This window comes from Centroberyx affinis, unplaced genomic scaffold (assembly GCF_046629955.1).
Source record: "Centroberyx affinis isolate AG114_WGS23_722 - 3 ecotype Tasmania unplaced genomic scaffold, CSIRO-AGI_Caff_v1 ptg000046l_1, whole genome shotgun sequence".
In the NCBI taxonomy this organism is placed as follows: domain Eukaryota; kingdom Metazoa; phylum Chordata; class Actinopteri; order Beryciformes; family Berycidae; genus Centroberyx; species Centroberyx affinis.
Window position 1 is genome coordinate 936,238 of NW_027278759.1, and position 21,720 is coordinate 957,957.

At 40.6% G+C, this 21,720-nt stretch overlaps 1 protein-coding gene across 6 annotated transcripts; it reads left to right on the top strand.

Annotated features, from left to right (window-relative positions):
• The first annotated feature begins 1,009 nt into the window (after positions 1 to 1,009).
• il15ra (interleukin 15 receptor subunit alpha) lies at positions 1,010 to 21,038 on the top strand. 6 transcript variants are annotated; one of them, XM_071518157.1, is made up of 9 exons: positions 1,010 to 1,193; positions 10,556 to 10,759; positions 11,495 to 11,545; positions 12,193 to 12,396; positions 13,459 to 13,512; positions 16,748 to 16,870; positions 16,972 to 17,100; positions 18,341 to 18,410; positions 20,798 to 21,038. In XM_071518157.1, the coding sequence occupies exons 1-9, from the start codon at positions 1,118 to 1,120 to the stop codon at positions 20,889 to 20,891; spliced, it is 1,005 nt and encodes a 334-aa protein (XP_071374258.1). In that variant the 5' UTR covers positions 1,010 to 1,117; the 3' UTR covers positions 20,892 to 21,038. The 6 variants fall into 6 exon arrangements, with proteins under 6 accessions (XP_071374258.1, XP_071374277.1, XP_071374267.1 ...); XM_071518176.1 differs by having other exon boundaries at positions 16,972 to 17,058; XM_071518166.1 differs by having other exon boundaries at positions 16,975 to 17,100.
• Positions 21,039 to 21,720: the final 682 nt, after the last annotated feature.

A 21,720-nucleotide genomic window follows, 5' to 3' on the forward strand; every position in this document is an offset into this window, starting at 1 on the left:
CGCAACAGTCAACGACGTTTACCGACACTTTACGGTCTTCCGCCGCCTGGCGGTTGGAGGACCGCGACTTTTGTGCTGCGTTCAAGTCCGCAGAGAAAGACGGTATATATGAGCTCCCCTCTCGAAAATACCGTTCACCTCAGCTTCAGGTAGCAAATAGATACAACAATGTAAATTTATACTCCATTACAAGTAAAAGTCCTGCATTCAAAATCTACCTTAAGTAAAAGTACATAAGTATTGGCAGCAAAATGTACTTAGAGTATCAAAGTAAACGTACTCATTATGCAAACTGTCCCCATTTAGAGAGTTATATTTTTCATAAATTATTGGAATATTAATACTGATTTATTGACATACATGTACATGTAAGCAGCATTTTAAAGTTGTCAACGTGAAGCTAATCTTAACAATTTAGCTATACTTTTGGGTAGTCTAATCTATAACAATGCTATTTTATAGTTATTTTATAAAGATGATCAAATGTTTTAAATATAAAATATTGATCTGAGTAAAAAGTACAATATTTCCCTCTGAAATGTAGTGGAGTATAAGTACAAAGTAGAATAAAATGTAAATACTCAAGTAAAGTACAAGTACCTCAAAATTGTACTTAAGTACAGTACTTGAGTAAATGTACTTAGTTACTTTCCACCACTGGTTAGACCATAGTAACACCGACTGTAGGAGACATAAACATGACGTGATCATTGTATTTACAAAAATCTGTTTCATTCCATCTCATTGAATTGCTCTACATCAAAGTAAGCAATTTCAAAACACATTTAAACTATTTCTTAAAAATTAAGACATTTTAACTTTTCAATGAAGCTAGCACATTCATTTTCTTCACAAAACGTCACCTCATCAAATTTAATGATAGTCCAGAAGTGTCGGTGCGGGACTACAAACATGGCCGCTCCCGTCGACCAATCAGAACAGATAAAACCCAGGAAGGGCGGGAACAGAAGCTGCGGGTTAAACGCAAGGAGGCGAAAGCGAAACCAAAGTGACAGGAACGAAGAAGACGCAGGAACCGGAGGAGGGCTGAGATGATGGTTTACACCGGGCTCGGGTCTAATGGCAAACCGGTTTTAAACCCGAACAGAGCCGCCAGATGGATCTGGGTTCAGTCTCTGCTTTTATAACGACGGTGTGTCTGCTGGGGGTCGCGCCGACCAGCTCGGACGGAGGTTAGTGCAAGAAAAAGAAAAAGGCAAAATTAAACACACTTCACACGACAAAAAGCGTTTCCAAGTATGCCGAAATTGTCAAAACAGTGTGTAGATTAATTTAATGTCCAAAAAATAAACACAAAATCTTGAATTGAAGAATGACGACGTTGAATTGAATGCGTGCGTGACGACGCGTCTTTAAGTTTTGTTTTTATTTTGTTGACACGGCAAAAAAAAAAGTATTTGTACGTATGAAAGAAATCCGGTTTAACATTTATTTATGTCGGGAAAGAAGCTGTGATATAGCATCGACACGGGAGGAAAATGTATTGCCACTGTCCAAAAATATTTTAAATCAATATCATCTACATGGACAAATACATTTTGATAAATTTTGAACCATTTTCTCTCACATAGGCCTACGAAATGTTTTTTTTTTTCAATATGGCCGTGAACACAGCGCTGTAATACCTATGTAATGTAAATAGTATGGGAATATTATGATATGATAGGGGGGAAAAAATACAAACACTATTGAGGACCACAGATCCCTATAGGAATATCATAGTGATTTTTCGTGTGGAAATAATGTGAAATATTAGAATGAATTGGATTTAGTTGATTTTGATTCATAATTGCTGTGTATCAGAGAGCATAAATTGATGCCATGCCTGTCAACTTGCAGTTTATTTGTCTGCCTGTCTGTGTTTCTGTCTGTGCTTTAGCAACACAGACTTATTTCATTTGACAAAAACAAGAATAAGCAGCTGTAAGTCCTGTAGCAGGTTAACCACGTTTTCCTGTTGAAGGAAGTGGGCTTTCAAGTGATGTACTGAAGATGTACTGAAGATGTACTGAAGATGTACTGAAGTGACAGACTCTCTTTAAACCCCAGACTAGTTTTTTGTTTTTTTTGCACAAGATAAAAAAAAATATCACCTTTCGGGACTTTAGGGGCTCCGTAAATAAAAGTACCGGTGTAAAAATCTACTTCAGTAAAAGTAAAAAAGTGTCTGATTAAAAATGTCCTAAAGTAAAATGTCCTTAGATAAGAGAGCGATGTTAATGCTGTGATCTTTTCCATGTGATTCTAACAGGAGAGAGGACAGAGTTCAGACTAGATTCTTTTCACTGGAAACATTAGAAACGAGAAAATAAAGAGCAGAAACAAAGTAAAGTCAGATTCCTCTTCTCACTGTGAATGGATCCAGTTAGTCAGTTTATGTTGATCCAGTTTCTGCTGCTGCTGGAGAGACACAATCTGTTCTGTGATGGATGGGATTTAAAATAGAGTCGAGAACAATACTGCAGTGAAAACTTAAGTAAAAGTAACATTACTGACTTTAAAAAATACTCCAAAAAGTACAAGTAGACAAAAAAGCTACTCAGTTACAGTAATGTGAGTAAATGTCATTAGTTACTTTCTATGGGCTCAGTAAAGAGTCAGAAAGATTCTGAGCTTGTGAAATGATTTTTGCAAATAATTTGAGACTTGCAGTTGTATATCAGCATTTGTGAACATGTGAAAACATTTTGCATGAATGTATTTGGATGTGTGAATGTGTACAAAAAGAATTACGAACTCGAACTATGAACTCTGACAGGAGCGCCAGAGCCATTCGCCCCCTGATTGGATAGTAAAACTCACTCCCTGATTGGATAGTCAAAAGAGAAGCGTTCCCATTGGCTAGTTGACTCCCGAGGCAAAACAGGGTCAAAAGTGCTCGTAACCTGGATGTCACGTGAACAGACTTCAACTTTGAGCGACATTTTTCAGTCAGACTTTGCTGCTCTGAATCTTATCTGTTTGCTCTGATTTTTTTTTTTTGCAACCTCACACTTGAAATCATTTGTCCACAAATATTATTTACACATTCACAATATGTTGTTTACAACTACAAATCTTTTCTACACATTTAAGATAAGGTAAGATAATCCTTTATTAATCCCACAAGGGGGAAATTTATAGTGTTACAGCAGCAAAGGGGATAGTGCAAAAGCAAGTAAAAAAGGCATCAGTAAAAAGCAAGATATAATAAATAAATAAGTAAACAGTAAACAGTTACAGTAAACGGTTGAATTCACATTATTGCACATAGGAAATATTGATATTGCACAGTTTGGTATACAGCTTGGTTTATACATTATATTTGTTTGTTTAACTTTTCTTTTCTTTTTTACACATTCACACATTCAAATACATTCATGCAAAATGTTTTCACATGTTCATAAGTGCTGATATACAACTGCAAGTCTCAAATTATTTGCAAAAATCATTTCACAAGCTCAGAATCTTTTTTTACAAAATCTTATTTAGCTGAGCCCATAACTTTCACCCTTGTTAAAAACACACTTGAATCGATACTAAATAAAACACAAAACATACAGGTAACACACAGATACACACAACATACAAATATACTATAATATAATATCATAAAAACATACAAATACACATATGAAGGGTTTCATAACAAAAAAAACCTTTCATCTATCCATTTCAGAAGAACTTTGCCTGCTAAATTTCATCAGACAAGATTTAAAAAAAAAAATATGCAGATGACTTTCGTAAAAACAGCTGTTTTGTAAGTAAATGTGTTAAGATGACTCCCGACTTTAACAGTTGCCCATATTAGACTTTAATGCCACACATCATTTCCATATTAGAGTAGGAGTCAGCGGTTTGTCATGTTGAAGGAAACTCCATGCGTGTTTTCACCGGACAGATTCAGCTTTTCACCACAAACCAGAATATGAAATCCAGACCCAGTGACCTTTGAACACCTACACTGACCACTTTATTAGGTACACCTATCCAGTGTGGGCTGGTCATCTGTTGCTATAGCAACTAGGGGGCAAGCGATATGTTTTTTTCAGGGCCGATATGGATACCGATTATTAGTAATCAAGGAGAGCGATAACCGATATTTGGGGCCGATATACATTTGCAGTAAAGTGTCAGAATTGACATTAACACAAAACTACCTTTAAATGCCTTATTATGTTTAATTAAATACTAGAAAACACAACATTTCAACATTATAATTTGAAAAATAAAGTGCAGGGAGCTCCTATTTATTTTATCGGCAATCATATCAGACAAAATAACGATTTCGATAATTGGAAAAATGATGAATATCGGATCCCCTAATAGCAACATTCAAGATTCAAGATTCAATACTTTATTGCTGTATCAACAGAGTAGATTGGAATTTGTCTTAGTGAGCTCACTTAAACACAGACAAACCACTCACTTATAAAACACAAAAAAAAAACAGTATAAAACCGATAGATAACATCCAAGCCATAAAATAATCATAAAAGCATAAAACAAATGGGTAGAATAAAATACACTCCAACACATAAGAACACCAGGGGTAAGACACATTATCAGCTGTAGGGGAATTAGCAGCAACATCAAACGACCCACTAGATAAAGTGCTTCAAGTGCGTAAGTGCATAATAAATAAAAAAAAACATCTGGCTTATTGCACAGTTATTTAAACCTACTGAGTTTAGAGTGTTAAGGAGGTGGACAGCTTCTGGATATGTGCTGTTCTGGAATCAGGGATGTTCCGGTCTTAACACTTCAGAGTCTTTTTTGAGAAGGCAGAAGATTAAAAAGGTTGTTAGCCGGGTGAGAGGGGTCCTTTAAAAACTAGGGGTGGGAGATCGCATCCCATAATTCTGGATGCAGTGCGCACCACTTTGTCCAACTGACTCCTGTCCTCAGCTGACATGCTGCCAAACCACACAGTTATTTGCATAGGTAAGGACGCTCTCCACTGCTGCTCTATAACAGTGATTCTCAACCTTTTTCATATCAAGGACCCCTAATTTACTACACATTAGAGCCACGGACCCCTGTTTGATGAGATTTTGTCTCTCGCACCCAAATCTGAGAATATTTTTATTGTCAGATATGATTTTGTCCAGAATTCCATGACTGTCTGTATTGTAGGTAGAGAGATAACAGAGAAACTATGATCAGAACAGTCATTCTTCTACATTCTCTACTTGTGTTAACTTCTTGTAAATTAAATAATGCTGAAGTTGAACAATTCATCTTTGGCGGGGACCCCCTGGAACCCCCCACTCAGGGACCCCTGGTGGTCCCCGGACCCCACGTTGAGAACCACTGCTCTAGGGGAAAAACGCAGTAAGTAAAATTGAAGTAAAACACAAAGGAGGAAAAGAACAGATCGGCCCGAGAGGAAAATCCTCCTGCCGAGTCTGAACATGAAGCGGCCCCTTCGTCTGTCATCTGGAGGTAAATTGGTTTTTAAACCAGGCGATGACAAACAAGAGAAGAATCTGTGCAAAAATCACTTTAGGGTTTTAGCCGTGCCCAAAACTAATACAGTAGTAATTACTCTATTACTCTACACTGCTCTATAAAACTGCACCATACCATCCCTGGATATACCACATTTTCTCAGTTGTCTTAAAAAGAAAAGTCTCTGGTGTGTTCTCTTGAGAATAGTAGTGGTGCTATCCCCGCATTTCAAGGTGGAGGAGATTGTCACTCCCAGGAATTTGTAGCTGTCCACTTGTTGAACTTCAGAGTTGTTGATGACCAAGGGGCAGGTGGTCCCCACGGCTCCTCCGAAAGTCCACTTCTAATTCCTTGGGTTTTAGAAACATTTAATTCCAGGTTGTTTGCGTTGCACCAGTCCACCAGTGACGAAATCTCACTTCTGTGGGCAGTTTCGTTATTGTTGGAGATCAAACCCACTACTGTGGTGTCATGAGCGAATTTAAACATCCTAACAGACTGGGAGTGGGAAATACAGTCATTTGTGTACAAAGAGTACAGGAGTGGGGGCAGGTGTGTACTGCCCCCACTCCTGTACTCTTTGTAGTTAAGGGTCTAGAGAGTTTATTGTTAATTTTGACCACCTGTATCCTCTCCGACAAAAAGTCAAGCACCCATTGACACAGGGACAACTTCCTAACTAACTTGTTCAACTCCCATATGAAAGAGATTGTCATGCAGCCGGGATGGGAGAATAGTATTACAGGGTTCCCACGGTTCGCTGTTTGATAGGATTTTGTTGACCTTTTCCTCATTTATAGGTGTCAGAGTTAGAGCAGATTTGTCATAAACTGAAACTTGGGGAAGATGAGTATTTGTAAGGTTCTGACCCAATTCCATTAAAATAAAATAATTATTAAAATTTGTTGCAACAGGTAAGCTATCATTTTGAGCAGTACGCGCGCGGTCCGTGCTCCGCGGTGACGTTAGTTTTAAGTTGGATATTCGCCAGACATTCACTCCGGACAGCGGAGTTTTTTTGGATTGCTAATGTGTAATTTATTTATTTTACATAAATATTTTAATACAATTTTTTTAGTGCTTCTTCTATTTTTTATAAATATTTTTATGGAAAATTCATGTTTCTTTCTCAATAGCTTCCATGTAATGTGACCCACTGACTCCAAATCAGTACCAGAAATTATTACTACACTGGACAAATAGGACACACCTCTTTATATTGGATTTTAGTGTTTCTTGTATTTTATATTAATATTTTTATGGAAAATCCATGTTTTATTTCAATAGCTTCCATGTAATGTGATGCAGTGACTCTAAAGCACTAAAATCCAATATAAAGAGGTGTGTCCTATATGTCCAGTGTAGTAATAATTTCTGGTATAGATTCAGAGTCACCGCCTCACATTACATGGAAATTCTATTATGGACCCTTGAAAAGTCATGGAAAAGTTTTGAAATTTTATCCATGAAAATGTGTGGGAACCCTGGTATTAAAAGCCGAACTGTAATCGAACCCTTGCATACCAGAGGCCCTCTGGGCACAATGAAAGTGCATCATCAACAGAACTGTTTGCTTTATATGCAAACTGATAAGACTCTATCTAGGACAACAACACTGGAAAGACGGGTACATACCAGGCGTTCAAAGATTTTCATGATAACAGACGTCAAAGCAGCAGGTCTGTAGTCATTCACACAGCTTGGGTTGGGTTTCTTAGGCACGGGCACAATCACAGCTGACTTAAAACATATTGGGACCTTCTGTTGTGCAAGGGACAACAGAAAAAAAACAAAAAAACATTTATCATAAGAGAACAACGTGTGTGTTCAGATGCTCTGTTGTCTCCGTTTGTCTTTCTGTCAGCTTGAACCAGTCTGTCGTTCTCCTCTGACCTCTGACCTCTCTCATTAACAAGCTGTTTTCTCTGTCAACTCTACAGACTGTAGTGTGAAGTGCGTACATTGTTGTTGTGTGTTGCATTGTACTGTATTTATTTATTGCGTGGTGTCACATTTTAATCAACCTGTGAAGTAGGGCTGAACAATTAATCAAAATTTTATCGAAATCGCAATATGGCCTACTGCAATTTTCAAATCGCAGGAGGCGCAATATTTGTTAAAGGTGAAATGTGTCAAAATACCATTTTAAATATTGTGGTGCTGCAGAGATGTCCTGGCCTACACATCATATTCTACAGACTTAAGAAAACATCTTTGTTTGGTACAGATCCCCGCAAAAATCACACCATAATCATTTCAATGAAAATGAGAATAATGATGTAAAAATGATCATTCCCTCTAATATCGCAAATCATATCACAATTGCAATATCAGTCAAAATAATCGCAATTAGATATTTTTTCAAAATCGTTCAGCCCTACAGTGAAGCCAAAAGGTAAGTTTCCACTGCGATGGACAACAAAATTCTATTCTATTCTATTCTACTCTACTCTACTCTACTCTACTCTATTCTATCCTATTCTATTCTATTCTATTGTAAAATCGCAAGAGGGCAGCAGCTGTGTCTGATGCTGAACCAGCAGTCAGACCGCTCAAAGTCAAAACACTAAACCACTTCACCCTGTCTGCACGCTTCATGTATTAAGTTGCTGCCACGTGATTGGCTGTTTGGAGCAGCAGGCTGTTTAGGTTAACAAGTACCTAATAAAGTGGCCCGGTCAGTGTATTTTTATTCTTACATTTATCCTCTGGATAAACTGTGTCTCGCCTCAGGAAGTTTGTTCCTGCTGAAGTCAGACCTGAGTGTGAATCCGTTACAGATAAATCTGCTTTTCTGTATTGAACTATAAAACAGATGATATCTCTACAGCGTTTTCAAAAGTACACTGATTGGTCTAACGGGTGCGACAAGGTTTGTTTACTTGTTATAATGCATCTCAACGCTGAGTTCCGGAGGTGTGACCAAGTCAACGTTGCTCGAGTCTCAAGTCTTGAGGCACAAGTCTCAAGTCAAGTCCCAAGTCTAAATGTAGATGACCAAGTCAAGTCTCAAGTCTGAGTGTAGAACACCAAGTCAAATCAGAACAAATCAAGAGTCCAGTATCAATTTAATATCTTAAAGAAAACTAAATATCTAGGACTTTTCAATGCAATATGGTTTTAATAGGATAAAAACTTGGTAAGAGCATCATGAGTTTGATTTCTATAATCAGTTTCAACTTCAATAAATTCAATCATTCCATACAAATTCAGAAAACAGAATTTAAATTCAGTCGTCTGCTGGAACAAATCTCATCACTTTCAATCTGAGTCATTTACACAAACACAAGATCTCAAGTCAAGACTTTAGAAACCTTTTCAAGTCATCAAAGTCAGAGTCAAGTCCCAAATCAGAGTCAAGTCCCAAATCACCAGAACCCAAGTCAAGTCAAGTCTCAAGTCTAAATGTAGAACAGCAAGTCGAGTCAGAACAAATCAAGAGTCCAGTATCAATTTAATATCTTAAAGAAAACTAAATATCTAGGACTTTTCAATGCAATATGGTTTTAATAGGATAAAAACTTGGTAAGAGCATCATGAGTTCAATTTCTAAACATCGAACAAAAAGTTCGGAACTTTGTGTTTGGTAGATTATTTCTCTGTTGTAACAATGCCTCTTGGCAATACATTTTATACCGTTGGAAAGCCTGTTTATTTCCCTTTTAAACGGTGCCCCATTTGTAAGGAACATGCATTTGTGGGATGAGCAGCACAGCTGAGTATGTGGGTTGCGCTCATGAAAAATTTGCCAAATCTTCTCTGCCAATGCCAAACAGCTTATTCTGCTGTTGCTATTGACTCTTGTTTTGAGCTTCCGGTACCCCCAGGTGCTGACAATCAGGTACCTGATTGGCACCTGCACTGGAACCTGAACATGTGGAGGAACGTTATGTTCAGCGATGAGTCCAGATTCTGCCTATGGAAGTTGGATCGTAGGGTCAAAGTGTGGAGAAGACGGGGAGAACGCTATGCTGATCGCTGCACCGATAGAGTAACACCTTTTGGTGGAGGCGGTGTGATGGTGTGGGGCGGCATCTCCATCACTGGAAAAACGAGGCTTGTCATCATTGTCTCAATGCAGAGAGATATCGAGATGAGATTCCGCAACCGGTGGCGATCCCATATCTCCACAGTCTGGGACCGAACTCCATCCTCCAAGATGACAACGCTCGCCCCCACAGAGCGGGGTTTATCAGAGACTACCTCCAGAATTTGGGAGTAGAGAGAATGGAACGGCCTGCCAGCAGTCCTGACCTCAACCCAATTGAACACTTATGGGATCAGCTTGGGCGTGCTGTTTGTGCTAGAGTGACCGACACAACCACGTTGGCTGACTTGCGACAAATCCTGGTTGAGGAGTGGAATGCCATCCCACAGCAGTGTGTGACCAGGCTGGTGACCAGCATGAGGAGGAGGTGCCAGGCTGTTGTGGCTGTGTATGGTTCTTCCACACGCTACTGAGGCTCCTGACTGTTTGTTAAATGAATAAATTGTAAAATTGCCAATATGTCTTGTTTCTTCCTTGTTACTGATAGACTTCAATCATCGAATCCACCAAACAACACCAAACAAGAGTCAATAGCAACAGCAGAATAAGCTGTTTGGCATTGGCAGAGAAGATTTGGCAAATTTTACATGAGCGCAACCCACATACTCAGCTGTGCTGCTCATCCCACAAATGCATGTTCCTTACAAATGAGGCACCATTTAAAAGGGAAATAAACAGACTTTCCAACGGTATAAAATGTATTGCCAAGAAGCATTGTTACAACAGAGAAATAATCTACCAAACACAAATTTCCGAACTTTTTGTTTGATGTTTATAATCAATTATACATCTGTAAAACTGCAGTGTCATATGGTCAGCTTAGAGTAGAATGGTTACAATATAATCATAAGGAATGTTTTTATATCGATATATATCACAGCTCGAGCTTAAAATCATATTTTTTTTTCTCCTTTGCTATCTGAGTATATTGACTCACAAACCGGTAATTTCACCAGGCTTCTTTTCCTAAGTTCTACCATTTTTTTCCGTCCTGTTTCTGTCTCCTTAAGCGTCTCTTCAGCCCACGTTGGTGTTTTCCTGTGTGTTTCCCTCCAGTGAGCTGTGAGTGTCCCTGCCCTCCGCCTCCACAGAGGGAGCAGACCCAACCTGCACAGGCGGAGAAGTGCTGCGAGCAGAACGGCAGCTTCCGCTACACCTGTGTACCCGGCTACCTGAGGAAGGCGGGAACCTCCAACCTCATCCGGTGCACGCAAACCACCGCCGGGCCGCAGTGGTCAGAGTCCAAGCTCCAGTGCATACGTAAGACTGACGCCCTGTGTCTCTTTACCTTTGAAGAGTCATACTTCAAAATGCTACATTGTGCAGGGAAAAAAGGTTTACCTGAAGTTTATCGTTCTGTATATCCAAATCCAGAGGATACAGTTTGTATAAGTGTTGTAATTTTGTCAACCAAGGACTTCAGTTGCTTGCTATCCTTTAAAAAGCACCATAATATGTTTTAATTTTGTGTTATTAAAGGTGCACATGGTGTAAAGCAGGACTCCCCTCTCCTCTGTGATGATAAAGGAGTTGGATGGTCTATCTAAACATGGTGAAAGTATCAAAACTAAATCCACACAATCCATATTAGTGCAGCGAGCCTCTAAACGAGCCGTTTGGACTTCCGTAACTTTGTGGCGTCACAAAGGTTCGCTCATTATCATTTTTGTAAGAAATAATAGACTAACAAAGTGTTTTTTTCAAAGCGGTTGAGCGGTTGTCATTGTTTATTACCGGAGAGTTTTCCCTACCTGTAGCCGCCGGGCCGCGGCGTCTCACGTTTCACTCTGGAAACGGTTAGCCTATCGGAACGGAGGGGTCGTTAATATTAATGAGCCTTAAAGACACAGCGACAGAAACAGAAAATGTAAACGAGCGTCACTCTTCTCTTCAGTCGTTTCTCTGTTGAGACGAGTTTTGTTTCCACTGCTAGCTGCTTCATGCTGCATTCAGTGGATTTATGCGGTAAAGTGCTTCTTATTTCTTCTGTTTCAGCGGACCCAAGAATATCCACAACCACACAGACAACGACAGTGACACCGAGCGGTAAGGCTGCCTGTGTGTGTGTGTGTGTGTGTGTGTGTGTGTGTCCGAGTGAAAATAGTTATATAAATTTCTTAGAAGTCTTAGGTGTTTATTTGTTTTCTGCATTAGTGTGCCAGTAGACTGCTGTTTATTGTAATTTTTTTGATATTCAGAAACTTTTCATTTCATTAGTTTTGAAAGCATCTTCACTTTGTGGATATCTTTGACATATGCGTAAGACTTTTGCACAGTACTGTATATCACAATATTGCTTGTGTATGCAAAATCACATGTTCAATAAGTGTATGGTGATGTTAGGTGTGATGTCAGACAAAACTTACAAATAATATTCCTTAAAATGAGTTTTTAAATACAATTTGCTTGTTATGGATCAATTTAGACGACAGAATTGTGTATCGGGATATCACAGTATCATCTACAATATGATTCCACTGAAAGAAGATAAACGATAATACTGCCCAGTTTGAGCTTAAAATCATATTTTTTTTTCTCCTTTGCTATCTGAGTATATTGACTCACAAACCGGTAATTTCACCAGGCTTCTTTTCCAAAGTTTTACCATTTTTTCCCTCCTGTTTCTGTCTCCTTAAGCGTCTCTTCAGCCCACGTTGGTGATTTTCGGTGTTTTCCTGTGTGTTTCCCTCCAGTGAGCTGTGAGTGTCCCTGCCCTCCGCCCCCACAGAGGGAGCAGACCCAACCTGCACAGGCGGAGAAGTGCTGCGAGCAGAATGGCAGCTTCTTCTACACCTGTGTACCCGGCTACCGGAGGAAGGCGGGAACCTCCAACCTCATCCGGTGCACGCAAACCACCGCCGGGCCGCAGTGGTCGGAGTCCAAGCTCCAGTGCATACGTAAGACTGACGCGCTGTGTCTCTTTACCTTTGAAAAGCACCATAATATGTTTTAATTATGTGTTATTAAAGGTCCCATATGGTGTAAAGCAGGACTCCCCTCTCCTCTGTGGTGATAAAGGAGTTGGATGGTCTATCTAAACATGGTGAAAGTATCAAAACTAAATCCACACAATCCATATTAGTGCAGCGAGCCTCTAAACGAGCCGTTTGGACTTCCGTAACTTTGTGACGTCACAAAGGTTCGCTCATTATCATTTTTGTAAGAAATAATAGACTAACAAAGTGTTTTTTTCAAAGCGGTTGAGCGGTTGTCATCGTTTATTACCGGAGAGTTTTCCCTACCTGTAGCCGCCGGGCCGCGGCGTCTCACGTTTCACTCTGGAAACGGTTAGCCGATCGGAACGGAGGGGTCGTTAATATTAATGAGCCTTAAAGACACGGAGACAGAAACGGCCTGTTCTTGGTAAGGCTCAGAGAGATGCTGGAAAATGAACGTGGAGAAATGGATTGAGAGTGTTTTTGGTATATGACACCACACACACATGGGACCTTTAATCATTTTGTAAGGCTAGGTGTCGCTTTTTTTTTTTTTTTTTTTTAAAGACTGTCCTTGCAATGATAAAATAAAGTTTATTGGTGGAGGCATACAACTGCGAGACGGTTATTTCTAGTTTGTATAGATGTGTATGTGATTTGTGTTTTTGGTACTTGGCTCCACAAAGAATTTCCCATCAGGGACAATAAAGTTATTGATTGATTGATTGATTGAAACTCCACATTTCATGTCACATCTGTTGGCCGTTTGAAACCAGACTCCAGCTGCCTGAACCCAAAGATCCGAGCTGTAGAGCTGTCATCTGTCTGATATACAACTATCTGTTAAAGAATAACAGAGTAAGAGCGGATAGAGGATATGAGTGTCGGGTAAAATGTAAACAAGCGTCACTCTTCTCTTCAGTCGTTTCTCTGTTGAGACAAGTTTTGTTTCCACTGCTAGCTGCTTCATGCTGCATTCAGTGGATTTATGCGGTAAAATGCTTCTTATTTCTTCTGTTTCAGCGGACCCAAGAATATCCACAACCACACAGACAACGACGACAGTGACACCGAGCGGTAAGGCTGCCTGTGTGTGTGTGTGTGTGTGTGTGTGTGTGTGTGTGTCCGAGTGAAAATAGTTATAGTTATATATTATACTCAAATTAATTACATTTTAAATTACATTTTATATTTTTAGCATTTAGCTCACGCTCCTATCTGGAGAAATGTATGAGGTCGACAGTAAAATAAGCTTCAACGTCACCAGCAGCCAACAGTGAGGAGGTCAAGGGTCAAACCCTCAGCGCTCTGACAGTGGATGGAGACAGATCTCTGTGACCCTACAACATTCAAGTGCAGTAAAGTGCTGGGTAAAGAAATAAGAGCTGGGGACAAAGTTGTTTTTTGTGTTGTTTACATTTATGCTTAAGGATTTATGGTCTTATTTTGCAAAGGATCCAACTGACATTTCCCATGAATCCTTAATTTCCACTTCAGTCAGTGAGTTCTGTATTTACTTTTTGGCTTGCATGTAAAAGACTGAAAAAAGTAGTAGTAGTGGTAGATAATAGGGTTGGGTGATATGTTAAAATTTTCCAACCGGCCACCGTCAGCCCATCAACCACCGATTGCCGATATATTCACGCAGGTGTGTGTGTGGTGTGTGCAGGGGGCGGGGCAGTCCCCCACTCCCCACACGCCATCTTCAGCGAACAATCGTGGAAGAGCTCGTTGCCAAAAAGAAAACAAAATCCCCTATTTGGGATTATTTTGGTTTTAAACCGGACGAAACCGGCAAGCCGAAGGACCTAAATGAAGTAATTTGCCGTCTTTGCAAACGAGTCCAGACAGACTGAACAGCTCCGACACGATTTGAAAAAGAGTCTGATGGCGTCAGATGAAGGAGCCTCCCTCCGCCTGCAGCCTCCAAATGAACAGACAGGTGGGATAACATATTATGCTGTTAAATGATCAGTGTGCACAACCGCACATACAGCTTTTGGTCTAGTTCTCAAATATGATTTATGAATTGACGATGCTTTTCGGCACCGATCGATCGGACAGCGACCGCTAAAGAGGCTTCACTGTCATCCAGTCGCTCACTGCCCTGTTTTGTGACTCGTCGGCAATCAGTGCAACAAGAAAGTGCAAAATATGTCCCGACTCACACTGCCAGTTCCTATTCGCACACGCTTTGAATTGCGCTTTACAGGTTAATTATTTAACATTAAATTAGACCATTAGATTAGCAAAATAAAATGAAAAAAATCGCCCCAAAAAATCAACCGGCAATGGACTCAGCCAATCTCCGATAGCCGATATATTCGTCCTATCGCCCGACCCTAGTAGATAAGCTGAACTTGTCTCCCCAGCAGCAACTCAGCAGTTCTGTTGACAGTCTTCCTCAGCAGCCAGTCTCCATCAGCTGTTGACGCTCCAAATGTTTGGACAGCAGCGCTCTGTTCCCTTCTATCTTAACTCTGGGTTTACAATCACACAGTAACAGTTACTTGGCAATGATGCCGTGATGTTTAGAAATGTTGTCCGTCTCACACGATGTGCTGTTCTCAGCCCCGCGGCAGCAGGGGCTCTGTGGACGGTGTTGTCGGCCGGTCGCTCCGTTCTCCGCTTCACGGGTCTCGTGGCCCGCAGGGAGTCGGACTGCGGACTCTCGAGCGGGAGACCCGAGTTCGATTCTCGGCGGAGACGCTTCCACAAAATTCAAACAAACTCTTGGGGCCCTATGTTACACCCGGCGCAAAGCACAGCGCAAGTGTCATTGCTAGTTTCTGACCGACACAGTTGTCATTTTCACGCCCAGCGCCCATGTTGTTTAAATAGCAAATGTACTTGCGCCCATCTGTGCGCCCATGGGCGTGTTGGTCTTAAAATGAGGTGTGGTCAGGCGCATTGTTGGCGCATTGCTATCTTGAGGCAGCGGAAAGCGATTAGCAGTATCTACAGTATCGGAAAGCAGTATTTTCCCGCTATTTAAAGGGCACATAGTAAGATGCGCCTCTCTCTCTGTCTCTCACTCTCTCTCTCTCTCTGTCTCTCACTCTCACTCTCTCTGTCTCTCTCTCACTCTCTCTGTCTCTCACTCTCTCTCTCTCTCTCTCTCTCTCTCTCACACACACACACACACACGTTACCATGCAAAATAGAAAAGGCCTTTTCAGAATTCTAAAAAACGAGTATTGTACCGAAATACATTTTCTTCAATCGTCTCCCTGCAACATACCCGCAAATTACACCAGTATGACGGGCTACAGGGCGCTGGTAGACAGATGTGAAGTCTCTCCCTCTCCTTCTCCTCCTTTCTTCCACTGACCAACTCAGCGCCATCAAAACTCCATGTAAAGTAATTTCACACATATGATGGCATACCTTTAGAACAACAGTGTGATGAGACAGAGCTCCTGGACATGAAACGTGAGATATTCTGTCTGTGGATAAACTGAAAGATTAATTGCGCAATATTGTGCTTCTGTATTTCCATGGGACATCCGCGCGTAAAGCACGCCCCCAAAATAATTTAATGGACAGAGCTCATTATATATCTACAAATATTTCACATTTAGCAAATGTTATCCATACTGGTTATTTCCTATGATTTAACACTATATAACACTGTAAGGTCGGCTGTAGGAAACGTGAGCTGAGCGCTGCGTAATGGCGCAATCCAAGGATTCCATGCAGTAATTTCACGATGATTGAAAGAGCCTGTCATGTTTTTTTTTTAAATACCTTATAGTTCGTTATTGTTTTATCATTTAATTGCTCAGTTCTTTGTGTCGTTTTGCTGCTTAAGCACATTTGGCAATGTGCCTGTAATATTTAATATATTGAAGTAATGACTACACCTCCGTTTCCCCGTATACATTGTATTTTAGAAATTCATACACAGATGCTGATTTCGTTGCGATGTTTTTTTTTTTCAAAGATGAAGTTTTGAGGTAGGCTGTGGTGTTTTTCCCTATAGGCTACATTAGGTTACTGATGCGGTCTGTTGGTCTTTGCTTGGCTGCAGAAGCCTGTAGTCCAGACAAAAGCTGAGTGATCCGCCATTTAAATAGCAATGCGCCAAGGTGCAAGCGCATCTGGCTTTTAAAGGGAATGGGAGATGACTTAGTACCACCCGTTTGCACCTTGCGCCTTACTTTGCGCCCAGATTATGTGCCGTTTAACTAGCAAAAGTGGACTTGGACACGCCCTAAATGCACTTGCGCCATGCGCTTTAGACCATGCACTACAGATCGTTTAAATAGGGCCCTTGGTCTTGTTCTAACCCGACCGGGACTTCTTCTCTCAGCCACAGCAGCCTCTCCCCGCTCCCGGACGGCTCAGACTCCAGGCGTCTCTGCAGAAGAAGAACACACCGCCGCTCTGCCGACCTCTCCCGGTCTGCTGCTCGCACCCACAGTCCAGACACAGGGTACGTCCTGCCCCGTAACACCGCTCCACCTCCCTGCACCGTTCATGAGAGATGGACGCTCAGGAAAAGCTCATCCCTCCTCTCTGTCTCTGCCGTCCCAGTAGGTCCTTCGGCCGAGCCGGTACGGGCCGACAGGCCGACGCTCGGATCCACCGCCGCTCCCTCACCCACCGCCATCGTGTCTCCGGGTAACAACACCACAGAGAGGCTCACCGGCGCCATCGTCCCCAGTGAGCTTCTACACCTTGGCTATTGTCCAACCAAGCCAAAAAAATAAATCTCATCAGTGGTATTATTATGCATAGAAGTGAAACATGTTGTCTCTCCTAAATGATGCAGGCAGCCCTTGGACCAATCAGTAACAAGATGCTGTTTTCCATGGTAATTTGTCTAGTACAGCATAAAATAGCGATTATGCAATTTTAAGTGTTAGTTGCTATGGCAACAACACAAGTCTGTCATTAAGGCTGTAAAGACACTGTGAGAACTGGGCAGATGAGTCTGTTGGCAAACTGTCAAAATCCAACTGAAAGCTAACGTTAGCGACGAGGCTAACGTAGCTTCATCACAGACTGGACTTCTCTCTCTAGCTCTTCTAGTCAACATTAGCATGTTAGCAATCCATGGCAGCAAGGAGACAGAGAAGCTGCTTTGGTTCTTGCTGTAAAACCTCTCAGCTCAGTGACTTGCTGTGAGTCGCTTTATACAGAAGCTAGTCCAACGGGTCACAGCAAGATGGCCGCCGCTCAGACCGTCCAGGAGTGTTGATTTGAATGGGAATGACCGTTCTGTGGCGTCATCCCTCCAAATTGTGACAAAATTTGATGGCGTCTGAAATGTCAGGTTTAAAACTTTTGACCTTTATTTATAGTTCCACTCATTAGGCCAATCAGAAAGCTGTGTATAGCAAGTTTCATGTTAACCAGACTTACAATGCAGGAGTTCAAGCCTTTTAAAGGTTGGAAATTCGACCTTATAGCGCCTCCTGCTGGCTAATCAGTGTAATGTTTTTAAAACCATTGAACACAGTGCCAAAATGCATCTTTCCTCAAAGTTTAGTCAAAGTCAGACCGGTGGTATCTGAGATGTCAAACTCTTTGGATCTTTAATAATAGGTTTAAAAATAAAATAGCGTCCTCATTACTACATTGAATTTCACTATTAGGTTCTGTTCGAGTTGGAGTCATTCCTATGGTCCCAAGGCCCTAAGTTCCCAGGGTCCTATGTTCCCAAGGTCCTATGTTCCCAGGGTCCTATGTTCCCAAGGTCCTATGTTCCCAAGGTCCTATGTTCCCAGGGTCCTACGTTCCCAAGGTCCTATGTCCCCCCCCCCCCTGAAATATTTCCTTGGGACCCTTGTGTTTGCCCCTCTCAGTAAACACACTGCAGGACCCCACAGACTCAGGAGTGTTTGAGAGGAAGGTTTGCGAGTGGAGAAGCTCATCCTGAACTCTTTGCGTTTCTCATCAGGAGTGAGCGCTGTGGCGGCCGTGCTGCTCGCCTGCGGTCTGATGGGGGTCGCCGTCTTCTGGTGGAAACGGTAAGATGGGGCGCGGTTGAAAACATAAAAAAAAAAAACAGGGTTCGTACAAAGTCTTGAAAGTTTCAGAAAATGCTTAATTTTAACCGTTATGTTTTCAAGGTTAGGAATATGACTTGAATTCGAATATACTCCTTGAAAAATGCTTGATTTTCAACATAATCTGGTGTTTCATCTACACAATCACTCATATAAACCAAAAATCTTTTAATATTTAAAATGAAACGATCCCGTCATCATATTTGTTTGTCGTCTCCGGGTGTCTCACACAAGACGCGGAGCGGACCGGACCGGACCGGACCGGACCGGAGCTAGATTGACTGACATGGGGCGCCGAAATGAAAATATAAAAAATGGCTTCGGAGAGGAGCCACAGAAAGGAAGGCGTACTGCACAACCTGCAGAAAGGAGATTGATAAAGGCTTCGAGAGTCTGGAAATTTTTGGTTTAGGTGCCTTCAAAGTGCTTGAAAAGTGCTTGAATTTTGCTCTTAAAAAGCTGTACGAACCCTGAAAAAATATAAAACATCTCAACATGTTATCGGAGCTTGTATCAAGTCTTAAAAATCGTATTTTTCGTCTGAACAAGTGAAAAGAGAAATTAGAGAAATTTAGGGCTGCAACTAACGATTATTTTCATTGTCGATTATTTTCTCGATTAATCGATTAGTTGTTTGGTCTATAAAATGTCAGAAAATGGTGAAAAATGTGGATCAGTGTTTCCCAAAGCCCAAGATGACGTCCTCAAATGTCTTGTTTTGTCCACAACCCAAAGATATTCAGTTTACTGTCATAGAGGAGGAAAGAAACCAGAAAATATTCACATTTAAGAAGCTGGAATCAGAGAATTTTGACTTATTTTTCTTTAAAAAATAACTCAAACCGATTAATCGATTATCAAAATAGTTGGCGATTAATTTAATAGTTGACAACTAATCGATGAATCGATGAATCGTTGCAGCTCTAAAATTGTTTCTAATGCAAATCGACTCGCTTCAACAATTTTCTAGACTCGAGTCTCGTTTTCTTGGTACAAGTGGAGCGATCTGCATTTTTTTCTGCCTCGTTTCCAGACAGGAGCTGCAGTTACATGAGCGTTATTTTTTTAAATTCTGAATGAATTTATTCCGATTGAGGATTCACCCGCAAGTGTTTACATGAGCGCTAAATAAAAAGGATCACATGGTGTTTACCTGCTCCAATGTATGTAATCAGAATAAAAGTTTCTGACATGTACAAGATACAGAATCCAGCACTCTAACATGGACTTATGTTTTTTTGGGTTTATGGACCTGCATCGGGTGCTTGGCATGGGTATAATAATAATAATAATAATAATGATAATAATAATAACAATAATAATAATCTTTATTTATAGAGCAAAAAATCCACGTTACAAAGTGCTTCATAAAGGCAGCAAAATAAAACAGACAAGTCATAAAATCATCAGGTCTTAAAAGAAAACAGATAAAAACAATTTGGTGTATAAAAACCAATACAGTGTAGGAAAAGATAAGAATAGGAAGAGAAAAACATTTTTTAAAGGCAATAAAAGACAGTTCAAAGGAAATTAAAACTCAAGTAAAATCAGGAAAGGCTCTCCGATAAAAGTATGTGTTTTGTTTTGTTTTGCTCCCTCGCAACGATTGGGTCCGTTTGTAATTTTCACCGCCGTACACCGAAACTGACCCGGGTGGGCGGAGTCAGAAACTTCATATAAAAAACGGGCCGCTATCAAGCCCGAGGGCCCCGGGGTCAGCAACACACACATCCATTCAAATTCTGCTGGGAAAAAAGTTAACGTAATTGATATTATTTACAACAAGAAATTATTTACGCTGAGATATTCCTCTTTGTTTTTTTATTAATGTTTTTGGTCAGACATTTACATTGAAATAACATTACATTACATTATTACAATTATATGAATGACATATAATATGTCTTCTTCCAGGGTCTGTCCAGTCTTTTTTTTTTTTAAACGAGATATTCCAACCAAAGAAAGTGATCAGAATGAGTGTTTTATGAATTTTATGAAATTTTATCCATCGACCAGATTATTAAAGGGTTTTCTGATTGAGGCGTTTATATGAGGTATTTCTATTCTGATTGGGCTTCTATTCTGATTAAAAGGCTCCATGTAAACGCAGCTACTTGACTCTTATTTCTCCAAAACTCCTGAAACAAGTGAAACTGCATTGGAAACAAGTGGAATTATCTCAACTGTCTCTTTCACTTGTTTTAAAGAAAAATAACATTTGGAGACCGAATACGAGACGAAACGACTTGTTGAGGTGGACATTTTTTTTTTTTTGGTTTATGTTTTTTTTTTTTTTTACCTGTCATGCTCTCTTCACTGATTGGCCGTCTCCTTCTCCTTCTTCCCAGGAGGAGGTCCCAGCTGGCCGGCCCGCCGCAGACAGCAGAGGAACAATTACCCATGAACCCCGAGGGAGTCGCTCCGTTCGGACAGACGTGTTAGCGCCAAGTCGCACGATGGGAGAAAGGAGTATTATGGGATTGCAGCAGGACGAAGCCAACAGACATGGAACTGAAAGACTGATGTTTTACGTGCTGAACAGCTGTCAGATTGGAGTTTCAGTTTTATATGGCTGATACAGATATTTATGTATTTGCAGCTGCCAAAAGCAGACATTTTGCGCCAGTATCAAATATCTATAAATGTTTAACTTTTCATGCAAAAAAAATTACAAATAGTCAGTTCTGGTTGTTCTCGTCCGGTTGGGATGGGACAGTGAAACTGACATTATGTCAGTGTCAGCAGCTCTGTGAGGAAACTCTGGGAAACATTTACTGCCTTTAAATGAAGAAGAAACATTACTGAGCAATTCAATGAACAAATAAATAAAATGTGCAAGGAAAGTAAAATCAGGTTTTCCCAGACTGTTTTTCCGTACAGGACACTGGACCACACTGATCAGCTGATGTCTGGTATTTAATAAAAGGCCAATATCAGCCTGATGTATCGGTCTAACCCGAACTTTAACAGCATCATGTGGAAACTAGGGCTGAACAATTAATCAAAATTTTATCGAAATTGCAATATGGCCTACTGCAATTTTCAAATCTCAGGAGGCTCAATATTTGTTAAAGGTGAAATGTGTCAAAATAGCATTTTAAAGTAAATATCGTGGTGCTGCAGAGATGTCCTGGCCTACACATCATATTCTACAGACTTAAGAAAACATCTTTGTTTGGTACAGATCCCCGCAAAAATCACACCATAATCATTTTAATACGTTTTTCAATGAAAATGAGAATAATGATGTAAAAATGATCATTCCCTCTAA

Excerpts from the sequence above, each read along its gene's own strand:
- il15ra (XM_071518157.1), top strand. The coding sequence starts at position 1,118 with ATGGATCTGGGTTCAGTCTCTGCTTTTATAACGACGGTGTGTCTGCTG. Across the intron at positions 11,546-12,192 it reads AACGACAGTGACACCGAGCG|TGAGCTGTGAGTGTCCCTGC; the intron begins GTAAGGCTGCCT and ends GTTTCCCTCCAG. Across the intron at positions 17,101-18,340 it reads CACCGGCGCCATCGTCCCCA|GAGTGAGCGCTGTGGCGGCC; the intron begins GTGAGCTTCTAC and ends GTTTCTCATCAG.